This window comes from Chionomys nivalis, chromosome 18 (assembly GCF_950005125.1).
Source record: "Chionomys nivalis chromosome 18, mChiNiv1.1, whole genome shotgun sequence".
NCBI classification, from domain to species: Eukaryota; Metazoa; Chordata; class Mammalia; order Rodentia; family Cricetidae; genus Chionomys; species Chionomys nivalis.
The window spans coordinates 29,119,382-29,144,376 of NC_080103.1; the positions used below are offsets into that span (position 1 = coordinate 29,119,382).

The 24,995-nt window shown below is 41.8% G+C and overlaps 1 protein-coding gene across 1 annotated transcript in view; it reads right to left on the minus strand.

The window, feature by feature from the left end:
- Positions 1–15,814, minus strand: part of Palmd (palmdelphin) — a 48,144-nt gene extending 32,330 nt beyond the window's left edge. Inside the window, exons 1-2 of the mRNA XM_057794137.1 lie at positions 15,324–15,814; positions 849–929 (exon numbers count right to left, since the gene is read on the minus strand). Coding sequence (XP_057650120.1) covers positions 849–929; positions 15,324–15,368 — 126 coding nt within the window. The 5' untranslated portion in view covers positions 15,369–15,814. The remainder of the gene's footprint in view (positions 1–848; positions 930–15,323) is intronic.
- Between the last annotated feature and the right edge of the window lie 9,181 nt (positions 15,815–24,995).

Here is a 24,995-nt window from a genome sequence, read left to right on the forward strand (position 1 = left end):
TCAGCGTCAATATTTTTTTTTTCCATTAGAAAAATGGATTTAGTGGAATCTGGCAAGTTTAAGTTGGGAGACTTTCTGACTGTGGGGCATTGTTCATTGAGGGAATTCATTCGATCTATTGATAGCGCCCCTGCCAGATAAGGACAGTTTCCTGCTTGGGCCTATTCACAAGGAGCTCGTGTTTGCCCTTTCCTTGGATCCTCTGACCAAACTACATAACAAAATGTCGAAACCCTATGTGCTTTAATTACAAAAGGACCACACCCTGTGCAAGATGTAAAGTCTGAGTTTTCAAATGGAGATTTATTTATAGTTATGATCTCATGTTCTGTCAAAACAAAATAAAATAGAAACCCAACCATATGCAAACAACATTGAACTCACTGCAGGGAGCTTTGGAACACAGGCATCCTTGACCAGGCAGCCTAGACACTGTCTGCTCTGCAGCCCCTGGGGAAGGGCTGGCCTTTCATTGGTTTCAAAAAGAACTTCCTAGCTGGATCGACTCTCCCCGCCCCCCTCCCCAGGATGTTAAGCAAGGCTTCGCCAGGGCCAAATTCTCAAGGCTGATTTCTCAAGGTTACTGAGGAAGATCTGGAAACTCTGCTCTCAAATCATAGAGGCAATAAAACCGTGTTCCCAGCTTTCCTCAGATTTGCCAAAAGGTATTAATCTCAGAAGCAATTATCAGTGGCTTACTGGCTTCCTCCCGGGTGATTAGACTGGAAGGTGAGCTAACCTGGCATGCCTCTGTCTCCTAAAGCATCTTTATGGCGGTGGGCTGCTAAATGCTGTCAGGCTGTTTGAACACAGAGCGGTCGAGGGAAAAGGGAAGTCGGATGTGGTACCTTGAGATGTTGGTGTTTCGATTTTTCTTCTTCTATTTTCAAACGTTTCTGTGAGATTTCTTCCTGTATTTTTCTTTTATCCTGAAATTAAAGAAAAGTTTAAGCATAATTAATTTTCAAAGTTTATGTGGGATTGAGATCTGGCCAATTGTCATTGTCTGAAAGGGTAGGCAGCGCCACGTGGCTGGCCTTGATAAGAAGCCACCCTGGAAATGTGTGTTTCGCAACAAAGGAGATACAAGTTGGTGATGATGGGGCAGTAACCGAAGAGATTCAACTTAAGGAAAATAACCCAGAAATGTCTTTTAACGGGGAGGGAAGCTTCCACTGTCTTTCTTTCTCTTTGCCCCGTTTCTTCTTTCCCCATCAGGCTGGTGATACAGACTTCGGAGTGAAGCAATGGAAAAAGGTGAGTTGTCAGGAGGGAGGAGACTGCTCCTGGCACAGGCTGAAGACGTTGCTGGGTAAAAGGCCTACACATGCGGAAAACAGGAAAGACCGCCAGGGGCCGGATCCTCAGAGAGTGAGGAAGCTAGAAAGTGGGGTGGCTTCCTCCTGGTGCAACAGGCCAGACAGTGAAGAAAGAGAGCTTCGATAATGTTACTCTCCATCCGCTGAGGTAAAAAAAGAATAATTCATGGCAAGATATATTTTCCACCAAATTTAAACACAGTACCTCAATGAATGGGTCAACCAAGCAAGCAAGCAAGCAAACAACCTTACAACCTATTCCAGAAGAGAAGAGCAGAATCATTACTGCTGTCAGGTTCTGTTTTCTAGAAAAGAGTATACGCGCTAACCAGGCAGCCTGCGTTTGGTTTCTGACTCTCCCATTTATCTGTTCCACGACATTAGATCAAATTCCGTGGCACATCAGTGACCTTGACTGTGAAATGGGGAAGCTGAAAGTACCTTCCTTGTAAGACAGAAACACAGGATAAGCTAGCACTTGTCAAGGTTCTCAGTGCTCAAGAGGCGTCGGTTTGGTAAAATTCAATAAATAACTACATAACTTAGCGTGCATACAGAAAGCAGCCAGCTCACGCTGACAACGCTTCTGTTGCTCCTAAATGCCCTAGAGATGCACTAGCTGGGATCGATATATTTGACTATTCAAGTTAAAAGAAAAAAAAAAGCCTTATCTCTCATTAAAAACCAAACCAAATCAAACCAAAACAAAAAGAACAACACCTGCCCCCCCAAACCCAACCTCCCCCAAAACCTAAGGAAATATTATTCTCCATCTTATTCACGAGTTTTTCTTAAATCCGATTCAAAACTGAAAATTCTCAGAACATAAAATTTTGTTGCCAACTAAAGCAACATTTAGGAATGTGAGGCCAAGCCAGGAGCTAATGCAGAAGGGAGACTCTGACAATCTTTGGCAGCTCTATTGAAAGTACACAGCTTCCCGAGGTGATCCCTTTGAAGATTAAAACTCCTCTTTTTTGATGTGTAAGTTCAGGTACATTTGTTGAAGAAAAACAACAGTTGTTTGTTTTCCAGCTGTTGTGCTGGGCTTCCCTTTGTGCGTAGGAAGAATACATGACTTCATCAACATTGCTTTTTTAACTTTTATAAATAGTTCTTTCAGGAAAAAGCAACTAGGCAACAAACAAGTTTGGGTCTTTAGAATCACTTTTTTAACTTTTAGGTTTTTTTTTTTTTTTTTTTGGCAGGGTGGGGAATGGAATCTAGTCATTGGTCACAAAATTTTCTAAACTTCTGTGAATCAATTCTCTATTGTCCTTGAGCAAATATTAGTAGCATTTTGTTTGTGCCAAATATTTTGTTAAGTGTCTCAGAGGCACTCTTTCACTTAATAAGTTATAATAACTAAGATATACCATAATAATTTTCTTTTTACAAAAGGGGGAATAGATGTTTAGAGAGAGTAACTACTCAGATTCTCAAAACTACTAAGTGATCAAACTAGGATTTGAACCCAGACAACTTGAGATCAGCCACTTCACTCTTAACCAAACCACTGTAGCTTTTTCTCAAGTAGGAAATTCCTTAAGCAAGCTCTTTGTTCTCTGCATTCTGAAGCCCTAAGGTTTGGAGGCAGCCTCAGGACAGATAGCCAGAAATGGGACCTGTCATTAGTGTGGTTTCCCAGGGGTGATCGCTCCCCTCTTCTCCAGGAGTAGCTCCCGGAGAGGTGCACAGGAGACTGAGTGTCCGCCAAACCCAGAAATCCCTCCCTATTCTCGCTGGCTACCAGTCTGTGCTGATTTTCTCTTGGAGTTAATAACAAGTAGTGGAAGGTATGGGTAGAGGCGGGACTTCTGAAGTGTTTTGACAACACAGGGATTATACAAGTGTTGCTTAGGAATACCAGTGTTTTTCAATGTGATGCCTCTCTCCCATCAGTCAAGGCAGGTGGGAACGTAATTTTATAATGTTACAGGCGTGATCTTATTTTAAGATAGGAGTGTTTTTTTTTCTTACAAGGCATTAATTAGCAGTAGATTATCATTTCTTTCCTAAGTCTGATAGTAATACAAGCATCACTGAAAACTATTCTGGGGATAATTTAGTCTCAGTATCATCAAATAAACTCTGAGTTGATCTTAAGACTTTTCTGGAACTCTACTGCTGCTGTACAGAGGTGACCAGCTAGATAGACCCTCTCCAACCTAATGTGAAGCAAATAGATGTGAAATGCCACCTGCTTCCCCCAGTTGCCCTGGCAGGAGACTTGGCAAGCTGAGCATTTATTAATTTGACTCTTTCGAGTGACTTTCATTGTTGATTACTTCATCAATGCACAACTAGACTTTTTGCTCAATTAGACTTTCGTTCAATGAGCAACTGCCTGGGTTCTTGGCTGCTTTACTTAGCTCACTTCAACAGTTGAAAGCCACAAATTCCAATTCTGTCAAAGATGACCTCTTATTTGGAAAATTAATCTATCCACTTTGTACAATTGAAAGTCAAAATGAACAGCTAGTGCGCAATGATATTGCCTCTACCTCATTCCTCACAAAAGTAAGCACAATACTTAAGAATGTATTGTGGAGATGTTGATTAATTATTGATTGGTAATATTCACATATGGTTGTTTCTTCCAAGCAGGATTTATATTGTTATTTTATTATTAATTTATCCAATACTTAGATACTTATGTACAAATGTAATATTTATATCAGTAGTTTTGCAGTGTTTCAAAATTATTGAGGTTTTGGCAAGATGGTTTAGTGGATAAAAGTGCATAGTACACGAGCTTGGTGACCTGAGTTTTATCTCCAGAACCCACATTTAAAAAAAAAAAAAACATAGGCAGGGTGTAGTGATGTATGATTTTAATCCCAGCACTCAGGAGGCAGAGGCAGGCAGATGTCTGTGGGTTTGAGGCCAGCCTGGTCTACATAAGTGAGTTCTAGGACAGCCAGGACTACACAGAGAAAACCTGTTTTAAAAGAAAAGGAAAAGAAAAAGAAAAACAATGACAAAACAAAACAAACAACAAACCAACAAAAAGTCTACTAGACCAGATATGATGGCACATGCCTTTAATCCTAGTATTTGGTAGGCAGAGGCAGCAGATCCCTGTGAATTTGAGCACAGCTTGGTCAGCACAGTGCATTACTTGGTAGCCAGGGCTACAGAGTGAGACTCTGCCTTAAAATAAAAACCAAAAACCAGATGTGGTGGCACTCATTTGTAATTCCATCGCTCCTATGGGGAGATGGGGGACAGAGACAGGCAGAGACAAGGGAGACCCTTGCCTTAATAAAATGGAAGGAGATAAGTGACTCCTGAAGATTGCCTTTTGACCTCCACAAGTGCATGGTGGCATGCGTGTGCCAGCATGCACACGTACACATCACAAATATGCTGTAATAAATAAATATATGCTTCTGAAATACTTTCTCTAAGCTGCTTACATTCTCATGAAGAAGAAGAAGAATTTCGGTGAGAAACTGCAGTCTGAGAAACACAGTGTCAGTTATTGCTCAGGCAAAAGGAAGGTGCCATGAGGCCGAGGACAGACAGGGAGAGGTTGCTTCTAGCTGACGGTATTAGGAGAGGTTCTGGGACAGCATCTGAGTGGGTGGGGTCGGTTGTGACTGGAGACTCAAAAATGGGGAGAGAGGGCATCAAGTGAAAGCCCAGTGTGACCTGGAGTCTGAAATGGGAACACTGTACAGGATTTGAAACAGCAGATATGGAATCTAAATTGTTATGAAGAGTAGCATGCAATCAGCGAAGAGTAACAGGAAAAGGACAGGTTGCTGACGGAGACCCCTGGATTGCCATGACAAGGGCCTTGGCAGTTATTTATGTGTGAGATAGTAGACAATGGAACGTTTTCAGGGAGAAAAGGGCTGTTGAAATCCCGTTTTTAGAAACTGAACATAGCTTCATTGTGTAGTGGGGAAGTTGAAAGGGAAGCCTGGTTAGGTTATTGCAACAATACAAAAGGCTGTGAGTGTTTGGACTGCAGCAGCAGAGTGAAGGGGTTCTGAGAAATATGGAGGAGGGGGAAGCAAAGATCAAGTGGTTACAGTGCTAAGGAACAGAGAAGAGCAGATTCAGTCACAGAAACAGGACATTCAGGATAGAAGACTCTGGGACTCATATCGAGTTGGAAGAGCCCTTGGGACCACTTGGTGGAGGGAGGACTTAGATGCTTGGAATAAGGATGGAGGGAGCTGAAAAGAAGATTCTAAGCTAGAGATAAAAGTTGGGACATTTGTGTAATCAGACCGATGACCACCTTAATTGTCATATAGAACCTTTAACCAGCAACTGATGGGAGCAGATACAGAGATCTACAGTGAAGCACTGGGTGGAGCTGTCTGAGAACAGCCCAAGAGAGGGAGGAGCGATAATATGAGCAAAGGTGTGACGACCATGATGGTGATACCCACAGAATCAGCTGACCTGAGCTAGTGAGAGCTCACTGATTCTGGACTGATAGCAGGCGAACCTGCATAGGACCAAACTAGTCCCACTGTATGTGGGGGAGAGTTGTGAGGCTTGGACAATCTGTGGGGTCACTGGCAGTGGGACTAGAATTTATCCCTAGTACTTGAACTGGTTTCTAAGAGCACATTCTTTTTGAAGGATACCTTGCTAGATATAGGGGGGAGGGCCTTGGTCTTGCCTTGAAGTGTCAGACTTTGTTGACCCCCCATGGGAAGTCTTACCCTTTCTGAGGAGTGGATAGGGATGTGGGGGGTGGTAGGGAAGGTGGAGGAAGTGGGAGGAGGGTGAGGGACTTGGACTGAGGATAGCTGTGTAAACTGAGAAAAAATTGTATAAAAAACTCTTAATAAAAAAAGAAGAAGAAAGCTAAATAAATCTTAAGAAAAACCAGTAACTGGGCTTTGGTTGTGTAAGATATAAGAGATTTATTTCTCACATGGTCCAAATACTTCATTTTACAAGCAAGAGTTTACCTTAAGCAGTAAAGCAACTTTTCTCAGGAAGCAGGAAGAACTCTTTCTTTCTTTCTTTCTTTCTTTCTTTCTTTCTTTCTTTCTTTCTTTCTTTCTTTCTTTCTTTCTTTCCTTCCTTCCTTCCTTCCTTCCTTCCTTCCTTCCTTCTTTCTTTCTTTCTTTCTTTCTTCCTTTCTTTCCTGTTTTTTGAGACAGGGGTTTCTCTGCGAAGTTTTGGAGCCTGTCTTAGAACTCTCTCTATAAACCTGGCTGGCCTCAAACTCACAGAGATCCTCCTGTCTCTGCGTCCCGAGTGCTGGGTTTAAAGGCACGTGCCACCCCTGTCTGGCAGCGAACAGGCATTTCTTAAAGACAATTCTGACTCCATGAAGAAGTTTACTAGATTTTAGTGAAAGTAGACTTAAAGAATTCTTGGAAACAGTGACTTAAAAAATTCTCGAGGTGGGTGGAGGACTAGCACGGTGGCGGAGCAGTTGCCCAGCCTGCAGGAAGGTTTGATCTCAATACTGGAAATGAACGCTTAAAAGGGAACAAATATGTCAATAGTAAAGACAGATCACAAGACAAGGGTAATTAGTGAATGGAAATATCTGAGCACAATGAATAATCATCTCAGAAAGGAAGAGAAGGAGAGAAAACAAACAAAACAAGCCAGATGAAGAAGTTTAATATCTAACTGGGACCTTGCCAATGACCCCCCATAGCAAAAAAACTATACAACCAAAACTAACAACTAACCAACAAAACAACAACAAGAAGATAAGGTAGGGACAACCATTTTTAGTAGCATAAATACTGCAAAAATTCAGTATGACATGTAACTGGGAAACATAGAACAACCGTGTGTGTGTGTGTGAGCGGTACATTATGCTGATGGCAAAATGATGGAGGTAGTAAAACTACTGAAGATAAACGCATTGTACATGTGTTAAGATGACAGATAAAATGAGACTGTTCTATCCATATTTTGTTTTCATATTTTTAATGTAGGAGAAAAATCTCGATCCTAGAAAGGGCAGGACATGAGTACCTAAAGAGAAATTGGTACTTGAGAGGGAGTGGAACCTACAACAGTTACACTGGGTTTCAGTCTTTGGTGGTCTTCATTTTGAGGGAACAAAAGTTTATAAACAAACTGTAAAATTTGTGTGATGTAAACTCCATGGAATCTTGGATGAAGTGAGAGGTATCAAAAGACATAAAATGGCAAATGTCCCAATTTTTGGGAGAGGTATAAAGATGTATTATGAGTATTTGAAGACTGATAAATTCATTGACTATTCCTTGGCAACGTTGCAGAATGAGCTGTATTTAGACGAGGGATGCTGTATTTAGATAGGAATGTCTGGGAGGCAGGGTTTGGTTCTGAAAATTAAGACAGGGTGAGGACGTAGCTTAATGTTACTCTTTGCCTATTATATGTGAAGCCTTGGTTCATCCTCAGCACTTCAAAACAACAAACCCAAATATTTGAAACTCACCCCCACCCCCGGAGCCTGTGTGGTTTAATTATTTCCAGATCCAGAGACGAGGGCTATGACAACCCAAATCATGGCTAACACTGATCAAGTGTTTGCGTCTGGATCCACTTAATGCACATAAACACATTAACTTACTTTATCCTCCTCAGATCTCTGTGAGGTTGGGACCATTTTATTCCTATAATATATGTGAAAGAACCCAGGAATACCTGGATCACAGGAATGCAGTATTTTGTGGTTTCCCCGTGCCCTTAAACAAAGCTTCACTGTAGGGTGTGAATATGAAATGTTCCTCACAGATTCCTGTGGTGATTGCTTGGTCCTCAGCTGGTGATGCTAATGTAGGAGATGGTGTGAGTTCCAGGAGATCAGGCTAGAGAGAGGCAGGCTGCTGGTGAAAGGCCTGTGAAGACTCACACCTCTGCTATCATGATGCTATGCCCAAGGGTAGGAGGCCAAGCAATAGAGGACCACACTCCTGAAACTCTGAGCTGTAATGAACCTTTCGTTCCCTTCGTTGTCCTCTCAGGTATCACAGCTCAAAAAAAAAAAAAAAAAAAAAAAAAAAAAAAAAAAATCAAACACACTTGCTGTGTGAAAGAAAATGGCCCCCATAGACTCATAGGGAGGGGCTCTATTTGTAGGTGTAGCCTTGTTGGAGTAGACTTGGCTTTGTTGGAGGAAGTGTGTCACTAGGGGTCCAGGCCTTGAGGTCTCAAATGCTCAAGCCAGGTCTAGTGTGACATTTACTTCCTGCTGTCTGCCCATCTGGATGGCAGGTAGATAGAACTCTCAGCTCCTTCTCCAGCACCATGTCTGCCTGCACGCTGCCATGCTTCCTGCCATGACGATAAGGGACTAGACCTCTGAAACTGTGAACCAGCCCCAATTAAATGCTTTCTTTTACAAGAGTTGCCATGGTCATGGTGTCTCTTCACAGCAATGAAACCTTAATTCAGACAACACTGTTTTGTAAGTTTGTGAAAATGTATATTAATTTGAAATTGACTGTTGTGTGTGTGTACATATGAAAGTCAGTGGCCAACTGGTTTAGAGCTGACTAGCCATGAAGCTCCAGGATCTGTCTGTTTCTAACTTCCCAAGATTATAAATATACCCTGTTACAACAGGGATTTTTAAATGTGGGTTCTAGGGGTTAAAAATCAACAATGTCTATTTGGAGACAACCCACTACCTGAGTTACCTCCCTGAAATCAGCTCATTTAGTGTCCTCTGTAAGAAGACAGAAAACTGAAGCCAAATGCAACAAGCATATAGATGAAACCATCTAGATAGAGTTCTGTGTCAAGTTTTCAAGAATGAAGTAAGAGTGGACTGGGATTTTGTTGTTAGAAATGTTCTCAGGAAAGTTGAAAGATCACAAAGTGAAATTGTGTGACCTCAGTGTCTGGAGTCAAGGGGAACGAATAGAAGAAACAAACCCCGAGAATTGTTCTCACGTGGAAGAACATCCAGGAGAGCCACCACACCAGAAACACTGGATACAGATGCATGAAGCAGATGACAGCGTGTGGAAAGAAATCTCTGTTTTCGCTGGGTCCTGTGATGATTTCTACATGTGGTTAAGGAGCATCTTAATTTCTCTTACTTAAACAAATAACATAGGCTGATTTTTATTTATTTATTTTTTGTATCTTTTAAAAAATGTGTGTGGGTGTTTTGCTTGCATTCATGTCTGTGTTTCATGTGTATAGTGCCTGCAGGTTCTAGAAGAGGGTATCGGATTCTCTGGAAAGGGAGTTAAGGATGGTTGTGAATCACCATGTGGATGCTGCGAATCTAACCCAAGTTCTCTAGAAGAGCAGTCTGTGCTCTGAACTGCTGAGCCGTCTCTCCAGCCCCAGTACCCTCATCTTTACATCGGCCATGGCAGTAGGGCTTCGGGTTGTCGCTCCTTACAGAATAAGCTCAAAAGCTCCAGTTTTCTAAATCTCATTTCATGCTGCAAAGTTAATCTTGTTTCCTAACCTTACAGGACATTCTAGCAGTTTCGGCTTGTTCTTTGGCTCCTCTGTCTAACGATGACCACACAAATATGGACGACTAACAAACACAAACAAGTTATGGCTGGGTCTTGAGTGGAAAACACATGTATTAGTGGGCCACGTGATCATTAGCTTGCTCCTCCCCCTTCAGAGCTTGAACAGTATTTGCTCACTCAGTCACCCATTGTTATTATTATTTTTATTATTATTATTGTTGTTGTTATTGTTATTACTATTTTGGTATATCAGCTACTGTTGAGTTCATTGCTGGGATCTCTGAAAGATACAAAGATATCCTGGATTTACTAAGTTCTGGAAGGCAGGAAATGACTGCAATGGATGTGGGATGGGGCGGAGGAAACGGAGTATCTACCTTGAGAGTTGACTTTGAGTCCTTCACACCTTCCTAGACCAGTACCAAGTGCTTTTGAAATGGCACCAGGCCCTCTCTGCCCACTCTCGTCATAGCGGACCAAGGAAGGACCCTACAGGTGGTAGAGGAATCGTGTGTTGGAAAGTGAGGTTCAGTGAAGAAATCACCAAGGGTGCTTCTTGCCCCACATGAAACACACATGGTGAGTAAGGGTTGAGACTTAGAGATGGGGAAGTGGAAATTCGGTTTCAATATTAGCACTGAGATAGGCGACATTTGTTGAGTCTGTAATTAAACATTGGATATTAGAGTTTATCCTAATCACCGTTTTCTAAAGAAGCATATATATTTTTTTTTTAGTCCATCCAGTTGAGGGCCAGAAAATCCTGTCAGTAGAGCATCTAGCAGAGTGGTTTTATCATTCGGTAGCACACTGGAAAAACTTTCCCACTATCAGAAAGAAGTTTCCTTAATGAGCTATCAGAATTATTGTACCTCATCACACAACCTCCTGGATGGGTGGGCTGTTATGTTTGGCAAAGAAACACGGCCTTCTCTGGAAGGAACATGTAAGCTTGGTACAGGACCATGGAAAACAGCAGAGCTTCATTGTTTGAACATTCTGGCTCAAGGGCTCTTTAGGAGATTGCTGTGTCTTCACACTCCTGACAAAACAGAAGCTGTTTTTATAGCTATGTCTTAACTCAGAGGTATGCTGGTTCACAGTGCACACAATGTATGTGCATTCCACACTTGAAGTCTTTGGACTTCTATGCAATACAGCGGCCCAAACACAATTAAGAGGTACAGTTAATCAATCACCAGGCTTGCTTGCTCTGGGGCTCGCTGTTTCCTTTGTATAGGTAGAATGAGCAGAGAAGGTGGATATGCTGGGCCTGGAACATACAAAAGGAGTGGCATTTGGGGGCATGTGGCCTGTGATGTCACAAGAGACAGTGTGCCCAGAAGGGGCCAGCTCTGATTCTAACATTCTGATGTCACTCCCTTGAAATCTCAAATATTGGGTCCTTGCATTTCGGTTGTGTACTGGGGCCCTCACCTTTCAACAGGACGTCCTGATTCTGGGTGATCAGTTACTTTACTGACTGCTAGACGATCACAAATATTGACGAAACCAGAACACGGTGAGTGGGAGTATCCAGGGACAGGTACTCTGAACTAAAGAGCTATCGAAACTTAGTATTAGGTTACGATTTTATATGCATTTCTAAGATGGGGAGATTTCCTCAATTTTACGCAAGAACTTCTTGCCTCCCAAGTTCCTGTATTTACAAGTCAAGAAAATATTCACCGGGAGTGGGAAGAACTAGGGAGTGGATCCAGGCCACGTGAGAGAGCTGTGTTCTGTGTTATTTTGCGTCATGGGCAGCTTTGGCCTGCAAATCTGGCTCCGTTGCTCAGATTGCAACGTCAGGACTTTCTGTGGCCCCTTGCCAGATGGAGGGAGGCCTTGGCAGGTGCTTTGGCTTAGGATTCCTGCTGGGGTTTAACTTTTGACAGAGCCCACCTCTTTCATGGCTGTGCCCAGGTGTCGCTCCCTCAGGAGGTCCCCCCCAAACCATTCCACTCACAGCTGCAGCGCTTTTCCATCTTCCTACCTGATGCCCCCAATTTCTCCTCATAAAGCTTGCAAATTCAATGCATAAGACTCAATATAAGATCAGACTTTGAAGAAAGGTGTGAGCGGATGAGTTGACAGGCACATCCTTAACCATCAAAGTTAAGCCTTCAAGAGAGAATAAGCATACCGGCTAACTCATCACCTCTCATGTCCTGGTTGGGTCTCTGCAAATGTACATTAGTTCCCAGAATTCATCAGAACATTGCCCAGAAACATCCTGTGTTCCCACATCTATAATCTCCAGATGTTTAAGATCCAGTACTTCCACTTGAGCAGTGCTACGTCAGGTGCTGTGTGTCCCAGCATACCCAGAGGAAATAAAATACGGCAATATGTTCCCCATGGAAGGGGATGTGGACCAACTAAATGTTACTCAGCTAAGGGGGATCTCTCTGTTCTCCAGGAACTGGACTGTGTTTACTTCCAGAGAGTAACTTTGTAGAGCTCTGTCTGTCAGTGTGACATGCCATCCTGCACACCTCTCAAAGTACTAGAGAAATTGGTATCGCCATTTCCAGTAACACTAAATATCCATTTCAAGCTGAATGTGGTGGTGCACGCCTTTAATCCCAGCACTTGGGAGGCAGAAGCAGGCCGATCTCTGTGAGTTCAAGGCCTGCCTCGTCCACACGGTGACTTCCAAGTCACCCAGGGCTACATAGCGGAACCTCATTTAAAAAAAAGGGGGTGGGGAGGAATTAAAGGTCTATTTCAACTGCATTTTTTTTTGTATAAAAATCAGTTATTTGCTAAATTTACACTAACAAGAAACTTTTGAGGTCCAAAGCATAATATTTAGTCAGTGTAAATTTGCCCTGTTTTCAGATCACGGTTGGAAATGGAACTCATTGGCTAAAGAGTATTTTGCTCATTAATTTAGCAGTGAGGAGGTGCTATGGGGTGGAGCGATGGAAACAGAATGTGAAGATAATGAAATAAAAGTGTCTATTTGGAGCATTCAGACCCAAATACCCTCCTTTACATTATTCTTCCTGAGGACTCTCAAAATTTGGCCTTCATTGTTTTAAATCTTTGAGAAAATTTATGAATAATCTTAAAATTAAATTTGCTGGTATGAGAAAGGAATGGCATCATCACAGGGTTAAAATATTTTTACAGTAATATTGTCACTTGGTTCAGCCAAATTATGTGCAGATGAATTTTTTCAATTATTCACAGTCAGTTGAAACCCTGTGGAGTAAGTATAATAATGGAGTTTATTTTATTTTATTGCTAGGAGTTAGAGGATTACAATTTAATAAAAAAAAATACCGAACTGTTCTTGCAGAGTCAAAGTTTGTTTTTGCTTTCTTTCCTTACCCAATGAAGTCTGTGTGTTGCTGTGTCTTTTTGCCCTAGGAAAACGCTCCTGGTGCGGTCTTTGAAGTATCTAGAAAGTATTTTACTGTAGGAGCATGGCTAAATGATTTGGTCTGGATTGGGGTCCCATAATTTTAATGTCGTTTAGAAACGAGATAACCCTTGACAGTTAATTCCCTGTGTACTGCGTGTTTTCTTTTCCTAGGTAGAAAGAATAGCTGGGGCGGCTTCCTGGGCAAGGCCAGGGTGGAGAAAGCTGGCATTTCCCAGGGTGCCCGGGAGGAGAGCGGTTGTGTTGTTTCCATGGACACAGCACTGCTTCACTTCCCCTCTAGGTGGTGACAAATACTCTGAGCCCCGTGAGGTGTGGGCTAATGGAAACTCGTTCCTATAAACTTCTGCCAGTTTTTGCCCTGCAGGCTTTAAGCAAGAATTTTACTTTCAAGCTAAATTTTGCGACCTTACTTCAAAGACTTAATTAACTCTAATGGAATACGTTTGGGCTCATAGGATCATCAAAAAAAAAGTTTATTATTTTTAATCATTAAAAATATCTCTGTATTCAGGAACCAACCCACTCAATCCCTTTTAAGGCGTTTCAATCTACCTTCTATCTCTGTTACATTTGAACCCTCAGTGAGAACTCCCAGGCTCTCTGGGTAACTGTATCAGCAGTCTGTTTGGACCTTGTGCTTCTTCACTAAATGGTCTGAGCTACTAACCATACCTAACAAGACTTTAAAGTAAGATGTTCCTCACTTGAGTAGCAGAAACAGGGGAGAAGCGAGCTTCGATGAATGCGTGGTTTCATCTGGTTATCTTTGGGGTGGGGGAAAGGAGCCTAGTTCTGAACAACTCTGGGCAGTGAAGTAACCTTTAGACGACAGCTGTAATGTGCAAAGACCATGCCAAGAACAACAGAGCGCAGAGCAGTTCCTGTCCCTTCAAGAAGGACAGCTGAAACCGGGGTTGGATTTAACAACAAAACAAAACAAAAATCCAGCCCAAGGTTTTTTTTTTTTTTTTTTTTTTTTTTTTTTTTTTTTTTTTTTTTTTTTTTGGGAAAATACAGTAACTCAATTCAGAAATTAAAAAGTAGTTTCTATAGAAAAGTGCCAATCTTATCTCTGGACTCTTGGCTTCTTTTCACTGATGAAGAAAATATTTTTGTTAATTGAATCTTTTCTGTGTAGAAAAAAACCCCACTATATTCACCGAGTTAGAAAAAAAATCCTTAATTAGAATTAGTTTAATTAATACGAGACTTTGAAGAGCACAGAGGAATAGCCTCCTGCCTCCTAGGATTTAGTATCAGCTCTGAGGAAAGGATTTACTTCTTTTTTGACAGTTGATTTCAGTGGCAGAAAAGGTGACACATAGGGGTGTGGACTTGCGAAGTTGCTTCTCCTCAAAAATGCTATCGCAAGTTACAGCTAACGATGACGGATGATTGGGCCAGGGACTTCCAGGTAACTGCCAGATACAACATTTTGGAAGCAAAAAGCAAAAGAATGGTATCAGTTAAGAAAAGTAATTCATTTCTTGCTTTGACTCTTTCCCGGAACAAACATAAAATGTACTAATTTTCTTCCTGGCATTAGGAAAGTATTTTCCAATCCATCTATTGCATGGCTTTCCTTTATTGAGATCTTATTCAGGCTGTGTCTGCCCTGGAAAACTGATCTCTGAGAACTACGCAGGTCCGTGCCTTCCCCACTTTCCTCCGGTTTAACACTTCGCTTGAGTAGATACCAAGCTTTGCTTTAATCCGGTTAGGTTTTCTCAAGTATACTCTATCACTAAGAATGAAAAAGTTTCAGATTTTCTTCCTTTTGGTCTCCTTCTTAAGAAAATTAACTTCTGGGGGTTATATTCATTGCTTTGAAAAGTTTTATGATTGGGTAGCTATTAAAAATTTTTGTCAGGCGAAGGAACCTGAAGGAAAAACTACGTTTCTAATCTCCACAGAAGGTGAGGGAGATTTACAAAGTCCTTAAGAAAAAACCTCTCGATGGCTGTTTAAAACACAAACACCAACCGTAAAATCCAGAAGCATCTCCCTTGATCTCAGGTTCCGAAGCCCCAGTGTCACAGGGGGTCACAAGGGTTAAGAGAAACAGAGAGGAGGCCACAAAAGCTGACAGTTCTGTTTTTCCACTTAGGAGGACTGGGAGACAAGGACAGCTAGCAACGGTGCTGCTCATCTAAGCAACCACCTTAATGATTTAAAACTAAGCAGACTTACTGTGATGGCCTGGAGTCTTCCCTTCACCAGCTCAGCTTCTTCCATTCTAGAAGTCAAGGACAGGCAGATGCCGAAGGAAGTCCCAAGCTACCATAAATCAAGGTGCCTCCTTGGAGAGAGGAGGCAGAGGTGACAGAAGAGACGTGGAGAGAAATCCGCTCTTTGCACCAGGGAGAAAGGAAGAGAGCCCCGGCTTGTCAGGAGCGTCTCTGAGCTGAGGCACAGACGAGGCCAGACAGACACATGTAATGAGGGTGTGCTGGGGAGGCAGACGCTGAGGCTGTTGGCAGGAGTTGACTGACAAGTTTGAACGGCAGCCGCACAAGCCCTTTTCCTTCAGGGGCTGCCAGCTCTTTGTTGTTCTGTGCACGGTTAGCGAGGCGCATTTTCTTATTAACTGTTCCTTACCCAAGTCATTATTTTCCCGGAGTAGCACAGGGAACTGCCGTGCGGAGTAGCAGAGCAGCCTGGGTTCCTGCAGCACGCACTGTGTGTTGTGAGTCTGTATGCTTAAAGTTACCTCACTTAGTTTGCCTCACGCTGGCCTCAGAGCTTACGAGAGAGAGAGAGAGAGAGAGAGAGAGAGAGAGAGAGAGAGAGAGAGAGAGAGAGAGAGAGAGAGAGAGAGAGAGAGAGGAGAGAGAGAGAGAAACACACACACACTGGGGCAGAAGTGCCAGGCCAATTGTTTGTCATGCTCCCTCTGCTTGGCTTTAGGTAATAATAATGGCTTCTGTAGTCCTGCGGTTACTTAAGAACCCTTACAGCAGAATATTTACATTAAGCTCCCCTCCCCTCCCTAAGTTCCACTTTCAGCCTTCTGTCACGACCTTGGAATCTTAGGTCTTGGCAAAAATCAAAGGTGTTAAGGTGCCGATTTTGAAATGCTAGGTCCCTGGGAGCTCTTGGTGCTATCCTTGGACGTCTGGGGAATGCAGCTCCTGTTTTGGATCCCATTCAGAAATGACACTATTTAATTTCAGGAAGGTGTCCATTTTGACCTCAGCAGTTATGCAAGAGAAAGGAGGGCGCCTGTGAAAGTGTGATCAGGCGTTCTGTGACCCTGGGTGGACAGTCCCTATTCTTTAGAGGAAGGCAGTGAAGCCCGGTGAAACTCGGGTCAAAGCAGAGACCAGGAAGCGCTGCAATTGACTTTGTTTTCTTTTCCCTACCTATTCTTTAGGTGCAGTTTGATGTCGTGAACCCCAATTACCGTCCACCACGTTATTATGTGTTCGGATGCTATCAGCCCCTTAATGTCACCATTCAGTTGGAGAGCTTAAGTAGACAAGCCTGGCACTGAACGCATGGCTTACATTTCTTTGTCTTTCTGATCATTGTAATAGCAGTAGCTAATATTTGCCCATAGACAAAAGCATTTCATCTTATTTATCTGAGAGGTGTTGAGTGATAAGTGCTATTATTCCTATTTTAAAATGAGGCTCCAGGCTCAGGGAGATCACTTGCCACATGGCTAATGGGTGGCAAAGCTGGGATGGGAATGTCAGCTGTCTGACTTTGTGACAGACATTCATTGAGCAATGTCCAAGGACACAGGGCAAAGAGAGACACGGGCTGAAGGTTAAATCAATCTTTATAAGGGAGTAGGACTCCAGCATTCTCTTCTACCAAGAAAGCACTCGTTATGCCTAAGGGCTGGATGGAAAACTTTAGGCAGAACCCTCTGTTATTCTATTCTGGAGGAATTTTATAGGGCTTAGTGAAATAAGATTGTGTCATACTTTTATTCCGATCTCCCCATGCCCACAGAGGCCACACCCTGAGTCAGTCACCTGCACAGGAAGCTCGTCACTTTCAGGAATCTGAAATCACAAGGGGATTAATATCTAGAATATATAAAGAGCAGCAAAAATCAGACACCAAAGAAATCAATGGGCCAATGATCTAAGCAGAAGAAATACAAATATATATAAAAAAGAAATATACATGGCCAACAAGTATTTGAGAGGTGTTCTACATCTTTTGCCATCAGAAATACATGCAGGAAACAGGTGACAAGAAGTCTGGTAAAGATGTGGGGAAGAGGAGCATGTGCACTGTTGGTAGGGGCATCAACTAATGTAGCCACTGTAGTATTGATGTGGAGGTTTGTCAGGATGCCATGTCCTCCTGTCAAGACACTTGTGTGTCTATGCTGAGGGCAATTCCTTTCACAGTAGAAAGGAAATGGAGTGAGTCCTCATGTCTGCCAGCAGCCGAACGGATAAAGAAAATGAATTTTACTCATCCATAAAGAAAACCAAAGTTATGAAATTTGTAGGAGAATGGATGGAACTGGAAAACATTATTTTATGTCAAGTAACCCAGGCTCAGAAAGAAGGATACTGAATGTTCCTTTCTCTGCCGTGGGAATCGTGACCTCTGTTAACTACGTGAATACAGATGGGAGTTAATATGGGTAAGCATAAGAATCTATAAAGGGTTCTGTCATAGGGACCGCTCTAAAGCTGAGAAGAGACACCAAAGCCACGGCAACTTATAAATGATTTAACTGGGGGCTGGCTTACAGTTGCAGAGACTGAACTCGTGACCATCATGGTGGGGAGCACAGCAGCAGGCAGGCATGGCGCTGGAGAAGCAGCTGAGAGCATTCAAATGCTTGATCTGAAGTTAGTGAACTGTTTTAAGAAGGACTAGAAGGTGTGTCCTTGAAGGAAGAGGTGTGGCACTGGGGTGGGCTTTGAGATCTGTCTGGGAATAAAATGGAAGAGAGCCCATAATCCCTTGTAACCTCAGATCCAGGAGGTCTGACACCAGGGCCTCTGCAGGCACCTGCACATGGGCACCACCTACACACATGATTAAAAATATACTTCAAAAAGAGTCTGAGATCATGCTTCAGAAAAGTTGGTTTTTGTCTCCTGTTCTTGAGAGATATTTAGGAAAAGACAATAAGAGCCTGAATTAGGCAGGGATCAAATTTGATTATTCTTGGATGAATATTTAAACAAAAAGAAAAAAAGATTAAACCTTCAAAGTTTTTGATTTTGCTTATTTAACTGTAGATCCTGACAGATGTTAAGGGCAAGAGAACAGCCATGATGAATATCTCAGTCAGTTCTGTGTTTGCTTGCCAAAACGAATGGGCAGTCACCCAATCAATAATGTGGATCTTTTCCTAAAATCAATTTATCCCCCAAATCTCATTTCTGCTGTAGGAAAACGCAAAAAATTTTCTACTGGGGCAGGGGAGGCAAGCAAGAGGAATTTATGATGGGGCAGAACTGTGGGAGCTGGTAAGTATTGTGTGTTTTTTCATTTACATAATTAACATTGTTAAAGCTGATAATATTTTTCAAACACTTTCAGGCATTCTCCCCTTCATTCACTTACTGGTTGCCCATCAGGCACTAATGTGCTAGGTGTTTGTGATGCTTAAATAAGCAAAGTCTTGTTCTCTAGAAATTCATATTCTAGCAAACAATAAAAGAAAAATATAAAATGCAATATATAAGGTGATTGTATTATACTGGGATCCCTGAGAAACAAATGCCAAGAAAGGCTACGTGGGCAAAAGTTTATTACGAGACATGAATACAAGACGGAAAGTTGGGAGGTAAGCAGAAAAGGCTGAAGCTGGAGCAGTTTGGGAATCTGAGTGGAGGGAAAAGGGAGAGTTGTGTGGGAGCAGCTGATTGTACAGTGCTGTCTAAGGGACATGAGTCGTAACACTTGGGAGTCCTGGAGTCCAGGGCAACTATTAGAGTGCTTCTGTGTCCTGTAGGAATGAGCTCATGCTAGTACTCTTGTCATATTCAATGACTGGCTGGGAGTAGCTCCTGGAAAACAGAGCTTAGATGCAAACACAGAGATGGAGTTCAGAGAACAGCAAACAAGATCCTTGCTCAGTGGAGCGTCTGTCCTTGATGACCAAGAGAGATGCTTTCTCAGGAAACAGTGATATTGCTGCAGAGAAAAAAGTATGAAGGAGAATGAAGATTTCAGTTTAGAACTGGGTAGTTATGATAGCTTAGATAAGAAAGTCACATTTGAATAAGGCCTTAAGGGGAGGTGGAAGTTAGCCATGAAGGTACCAAGGGCAAGAACAGACCAGGAAAAGCCCTTGGAAAGATCTACAACTGTAGGATCAGTCTAGTGTTATTAGAGGTGGGCACCAAGGGAAGGGCAATGACAGGGGATGTATCTGGGAAGATGATAGATCTCAATCCCGTAGTACCCTGCAAACCACTGTTAGGGCTATAGATTTCCACCAATAATTTTTAGTACAGGAGTCTTGCAAAGATGGGAGGAGAGACAATGGGATGGAATTGTATGGCTGATGATAGTGGCTTGGTCTAAGGTGGTAACAGTAACTGCGGTGGGAATTGTTAGAGCTGTGTTTTAATCTTTTTGGTAGAATCAGAAAGATTCTAGGGACATAGGATGAGAGAGAAAAAAAAGTTCTGGATATCTGGGTGTTTTGGTCTGAGGAAAGAATATCATCCATCAACTGAAGCAGAGAAATTTGTTTTTGGGGGAGAAGATGGGTTAGGTTGGGTATTGAATATGACTATTGAGAGATTATGTTTTTGCCAAGCCAATTAATTATCCATTATCTAATAAGCAATTGGTTATGAACTTTGGAATTAATGAACAATGTCTCAGATGGATTTATAAAATTTATGATACCTCTAGAAGTGTAAGTTGGATCACAAACTAGAGTTATAAACGTAACTCACATAACAGTGTAGCCTAGTGAGCTAGCTTTCATTAAGTATTAATTATGAAGTCATGATTAGAGACTTTTGTGGAATAGCAGTACGGCTCTACCTGCTCTCAATGCTTTTATTAAAACTGTCCAGCTACATCTCCTGTGTTTGTCAACCAATATAAATGAGGATGAGGAGACCGAAGTTATTCTTTATTACCTACATTTCTCACCTTCCTCATCACCATGACAGATGCCGGACAGAAGCACCTTAAAGGAAAGTTCGCAGTTCAAGGGATAGAGACTGTGGTAGGGATGACATGGAGGCTGAGGTGGCTTGGTCTGGGATGGCAGAACTTGTGGTCCAGATGCAAGAAAAAAAGAGTGTGGGCCGGAGACAGGGATGAGGTATAACCCTAAAAGCTAGTACCCACTGACTCACCATTGCTAGCCCTGCCACTTGTTTCAAAGAGTCCACAATTTTCCCAAACAAGACTATCAACTGGGGATCAAATGCTCAAACACTTGTCTGTGGGGGAACATTGTATATTCAAACTACAGCATTTCCTAATTTTCATTGAGAGTCAGCGGGGTCTAAGAGATTTGAAACAGTTCCTCTTCTTGCAAAGAATTTCACTGTCTGGATGGAGAGGTAAGATATGTGTTTGACAAAAATCAGCAAACAAACAAAATAAAACATACCAATAAGCCAACCACCATTGAATCTTGATGTAATGAAGTGTTAACTATCACACTGTTGGAGATATTGGCAATATCCTGTGGTGTTTGGGGCTTGCCACTAGGCCCCTTTCATAGAGCATATGAGTGACAGTCACAGGCAGCACAAACAGTGAATGGAGGGGGACACAGATTGTGAACGCGAGGAGCGAGCAAGTTACCTCAAGGAGAAAGCTGGACTTGAAAGCAGAACAGACATTTTCTAAGGTCAGTGGACTGAAATGTCATCCAAATAGCAACCATGAATATGTTCAAGGACCTTAAAAAAGGATACCAATAAATGCCTTAATGAAGATCACGAAAGCATAAATAGTTGAATGAAGTAATAAAAGCATTTCAATACATGAGAGTAGAATTTAATAAAGAAGTAGAATCATGAAAGAAAACACAAACTGAATTAAAGCTGGAAATGAAAAATTTAGGAGGTCAAACAAAAACTTCAGATGTAAACCTCACCAACAGAGTACAAGAGTGGAAGAGAGAATTCAGATCTCGAAGACAGTTTGGGAGAAATGTGTAGCTCAGTCAAAGCATTCATCTACAGAATATTCTACCTAACACTAAAGAATATATTTTCTTCTCAGCAGCTCACAGGAATTTCTCCAAAATGCAACTCCTATTGGAAACACAGCAAATCTCAACAGATACAGTAAAATTGAAACAATACCCTGCGTTCTATATAACCACCATGAATTAAAGCTAGGTATCAACAACAGTAGAAACAACAGAAAGTTTACAAACTTATGGAAACCGAAAAGCTCACTACTGAATGAAAAATGAGTCAATACAGACTTCAAGAAGGAAATTAAAACCTTTTTAGAACTGAGTGACAATAAGACATAATTTAGCTGTTAAGAGTTTTGAAATTATGAATTTGAAGGTAAATAGAGATAGAAAAATTATCCTGAGTGGGATAACTCAGACCCCAAAAGACTGATAGTATATGTTTTCTTTTACATGTGAATGTTAGCTTTTAAGCTTTCAATATATGTGCTATAATCAGAACAACCACAGAGTTTATGTGCCTAATAAGGTACTGGAAAGGAGGAGAGGATCTCCAAAGGAAGGGGACATAGGATATAGTATTATGGAGAGGTAAATGGGAAACTAGAATGGGAGACTTAAATAGGGAAGGAAGACAAGTGTAAGGGAGAGAATATGGGGAAAGATTGCTTACACTAAAGGCCATTTGCAAAACCATATGGAAACCTCTGACTTTAGAAACTTCTTAAAATATATAAATATTTGAAAATAATATAAACAGAGTCACTAAATAGTAATAAAGAAAATGGCATGAACTAGACATCTTTTACCATCAAGTAAAACCACTAGTGCCAGGAACGGGTTACATCTTGGTGAGTTGTTCAATGGGACCACATGGAAATCCTCAAATCTATTGTCTAGCTATTGGTTACTCTCCACAACCTGATGATAAGGCCCAATTGCTGAAGAGAATGCTTATATATGTCATAGAAAGCAGAGAAGTTGAGCTGGTGTTTAACTAGAAGCTTCATAACTCATATTCACGGTACTGGAAGGTTCTCTTCATGCTACCAGAGGAGAAAGGTAATGATTAATATCACCCATCTATGAATGCTATGATCTACAACAGCGACCTCCCTGTAAGATATACTGATGCAACAGAGGCATACATGTTATGGGAGTAACCAACCACTTTAGGATTGGATTTATGGTCCTCTCAACAAGATGGAGCCCATTTTAACACTAACACTACTAAACCTAACACTATTTAACTTAACACTACTAAAGCGGCCAGGAACCTGAGACTACACAGATCATGGGTCTAGGGGAGAACTTAATACTGATATTATGCTAAAGGAACACAGCATTAAAATAATTCCCAATGACAAACTTTTATATTGACAGAAGTGCCTTGCTCAACCCACTTCAGAGAAGCTTCTTCTTGGGACTTAACTCAGAGATCTGCGACTGGACCATGAGCAGAGAGCAATAGACTCTGGAGCACTTAGTCAAAAATTTTCATCAAACCTCACCTGTTAAGGCTCAGGGTTCAGAGTCAGAGGTGATGGTTGACTCTGAGGACACCGTTTTCCCAGACAATAGCACTGGTGTACGTATGAACTCATAGAGACTGTGGTAGCACACACAAGACCTGCACGGTTTCGAGTCAGATGGGGTCCCAGAATTGAGAGGAAAATTGAACAAAGTGTCCTGCTCCTGACCGAGAAACTATCTGCACTTGATACCTGTTGGCAAAGGGAAAATCAGTTTTCTCCAGGATCACTGGGTTTATCAACCACAAGTCAGGGCACTCTCCATGCCTAGGAGTAGGTGGCCAACACAAAAGAAACTCAGTGTTATTTTTGTGGATTTTTTCATATTTCTTTGTTTTGGCTTTTTTTCCCTGTATAGTTTTTCAACTTAATTTGCTTTTCATTTTTGTGTTTCCTTTTTAAAAAAGAGAGCAAAAGAAAGGACAAAAAGTTGGATGGGTAGGGAGATGGGGAGGATTTGGCAGGAACTGGGGGAGGGGAAACATCATCAAAATATATTGTAAGGAATATTTTTTAGTAATAATACTGTAATACTAATACTAAAAGGTAGGCTATAGGCTCTGGGACTGAGTACCTATAGGAATATATTAAAACATTGCTCATGCCGGGCGGTGGTGGTGCACGCCTTTAATCCCAGCCCTCGGGAGGCAGAGGCAGGCGGATCTCTGTGAGTTCGAGGCCAGCCTGGTCTACAAGAGCTAGTTCCAGGACAGGAACCAAAAGCTACGGAGAAACCCTGTCTCGAAAAATCAAAAAAACAACAACAACAACAACAACAACAACAACATTGCTGATGATTGTTAAGAGGTAAAATACCCAGAATTCTTTCTAATCTTAAGAAGGTCTAGACACAGACATAAGGTATGGTTTAAGTATCTCTTCCAAAATGCAGGAGGAAGTTTAATACATGTACACAGGCCACTTTGTGAGTGTATTATACTAGTTTAAAAAGTGTGTGTGTGTTTGTGTGTGTGAAGAGTCTCTCTTTTCCTTCCTTGAGCTTTTTTAATTATATGATAGTTTCCACTACTCTATGATACAGCCCGATACCCCTCCAGATGCAACCTCTTGACCTTGAAATATTCAGTCTTCAGACTAAGAGCCAAATAAACTTCTGTTGTTTAGAATTTACACAGCTGGTGGTAGTTGTTATAGCAGCACCAAACGTGGATGAATAGAAAGGATAAAGCAAATGGGATCTCAGTGCTTAGGTATGCATATAGATATAAATGTGAATATTAGGCAATTACACACATCCTAGAGTAGTTATTTCTAGGATGAATATTTGAAACATTTTTTCTAGAATCTTTGATTCTAGGTCTTGTGTGAGGAAATTAACTCCTAACTTTTTCAGACTTCTGGAGGCCTGAATTGGTGTAAGCCTAAGGTTAAGAGTTAGAAATAGTTTTTGTTTTCGGATAGGGTCTCTGTTTTAGGGTGCCTATTGCTGTGAAGAGACACCATGACTACTGTAACTCTCGTAAATGAAAAACATTTAATTGAGGTGGTGGCTTACATACGGTTCAGAGGTTCAGTCCATTATCTTCATGCCGGGGAGCATGGCAGCCTGCAGGCAGAAATGGCACTGCCTACACCTTCATCAAAAGACAACAGGAAGTCAACTGAGACACTGGGAGTAGCTTGATCATAGGAAACTCAAAGTCCACACCCAGAGTGTTACACTTCCTTCAACAAGGCCATACCCACTCCAACAAAGCTGCATCTCCTAATAGTGTCACTCCCTATGAATTTATGGGGGCCAATTACAGACAAACTACCACAGTCTCAGTGTCTCAAAGCTGTTCAAGGCCTAGGCTCACCTTGTAATCTCCCGTGTCAGTAATCTCCCGTGTCAGCCTCCTGAGTCTGGGGTTGTAGTTGTAAGTCCTCATACCCGCTTGATTTCCTTTGTAAAATAATTTTATAAATTATTTACAATTTCCTTTGTAAAAAGATTTTGAAATCTTTCCTTTACAGATCTTATTTGGGGTGGAGTCTCCTGACATAGCCCAGGCTAGCTTTGAACTCGTTATGGATATCAGACTAGTGTCTAACTCCCGATCGTCTGCCTTATCTGCCTGTTCCTGGCATCACAAGCATGTGTTTCTTCCTTATAGTACCTCTGGATGGCTCATCCAGACAATCCTGGAATCACAAGTTTCAAGCTTAATCCCTCTTGAGGGTCAGTCCTTCCTGACTCTTACTGTCCGACGCCCCCGACTGTACCCT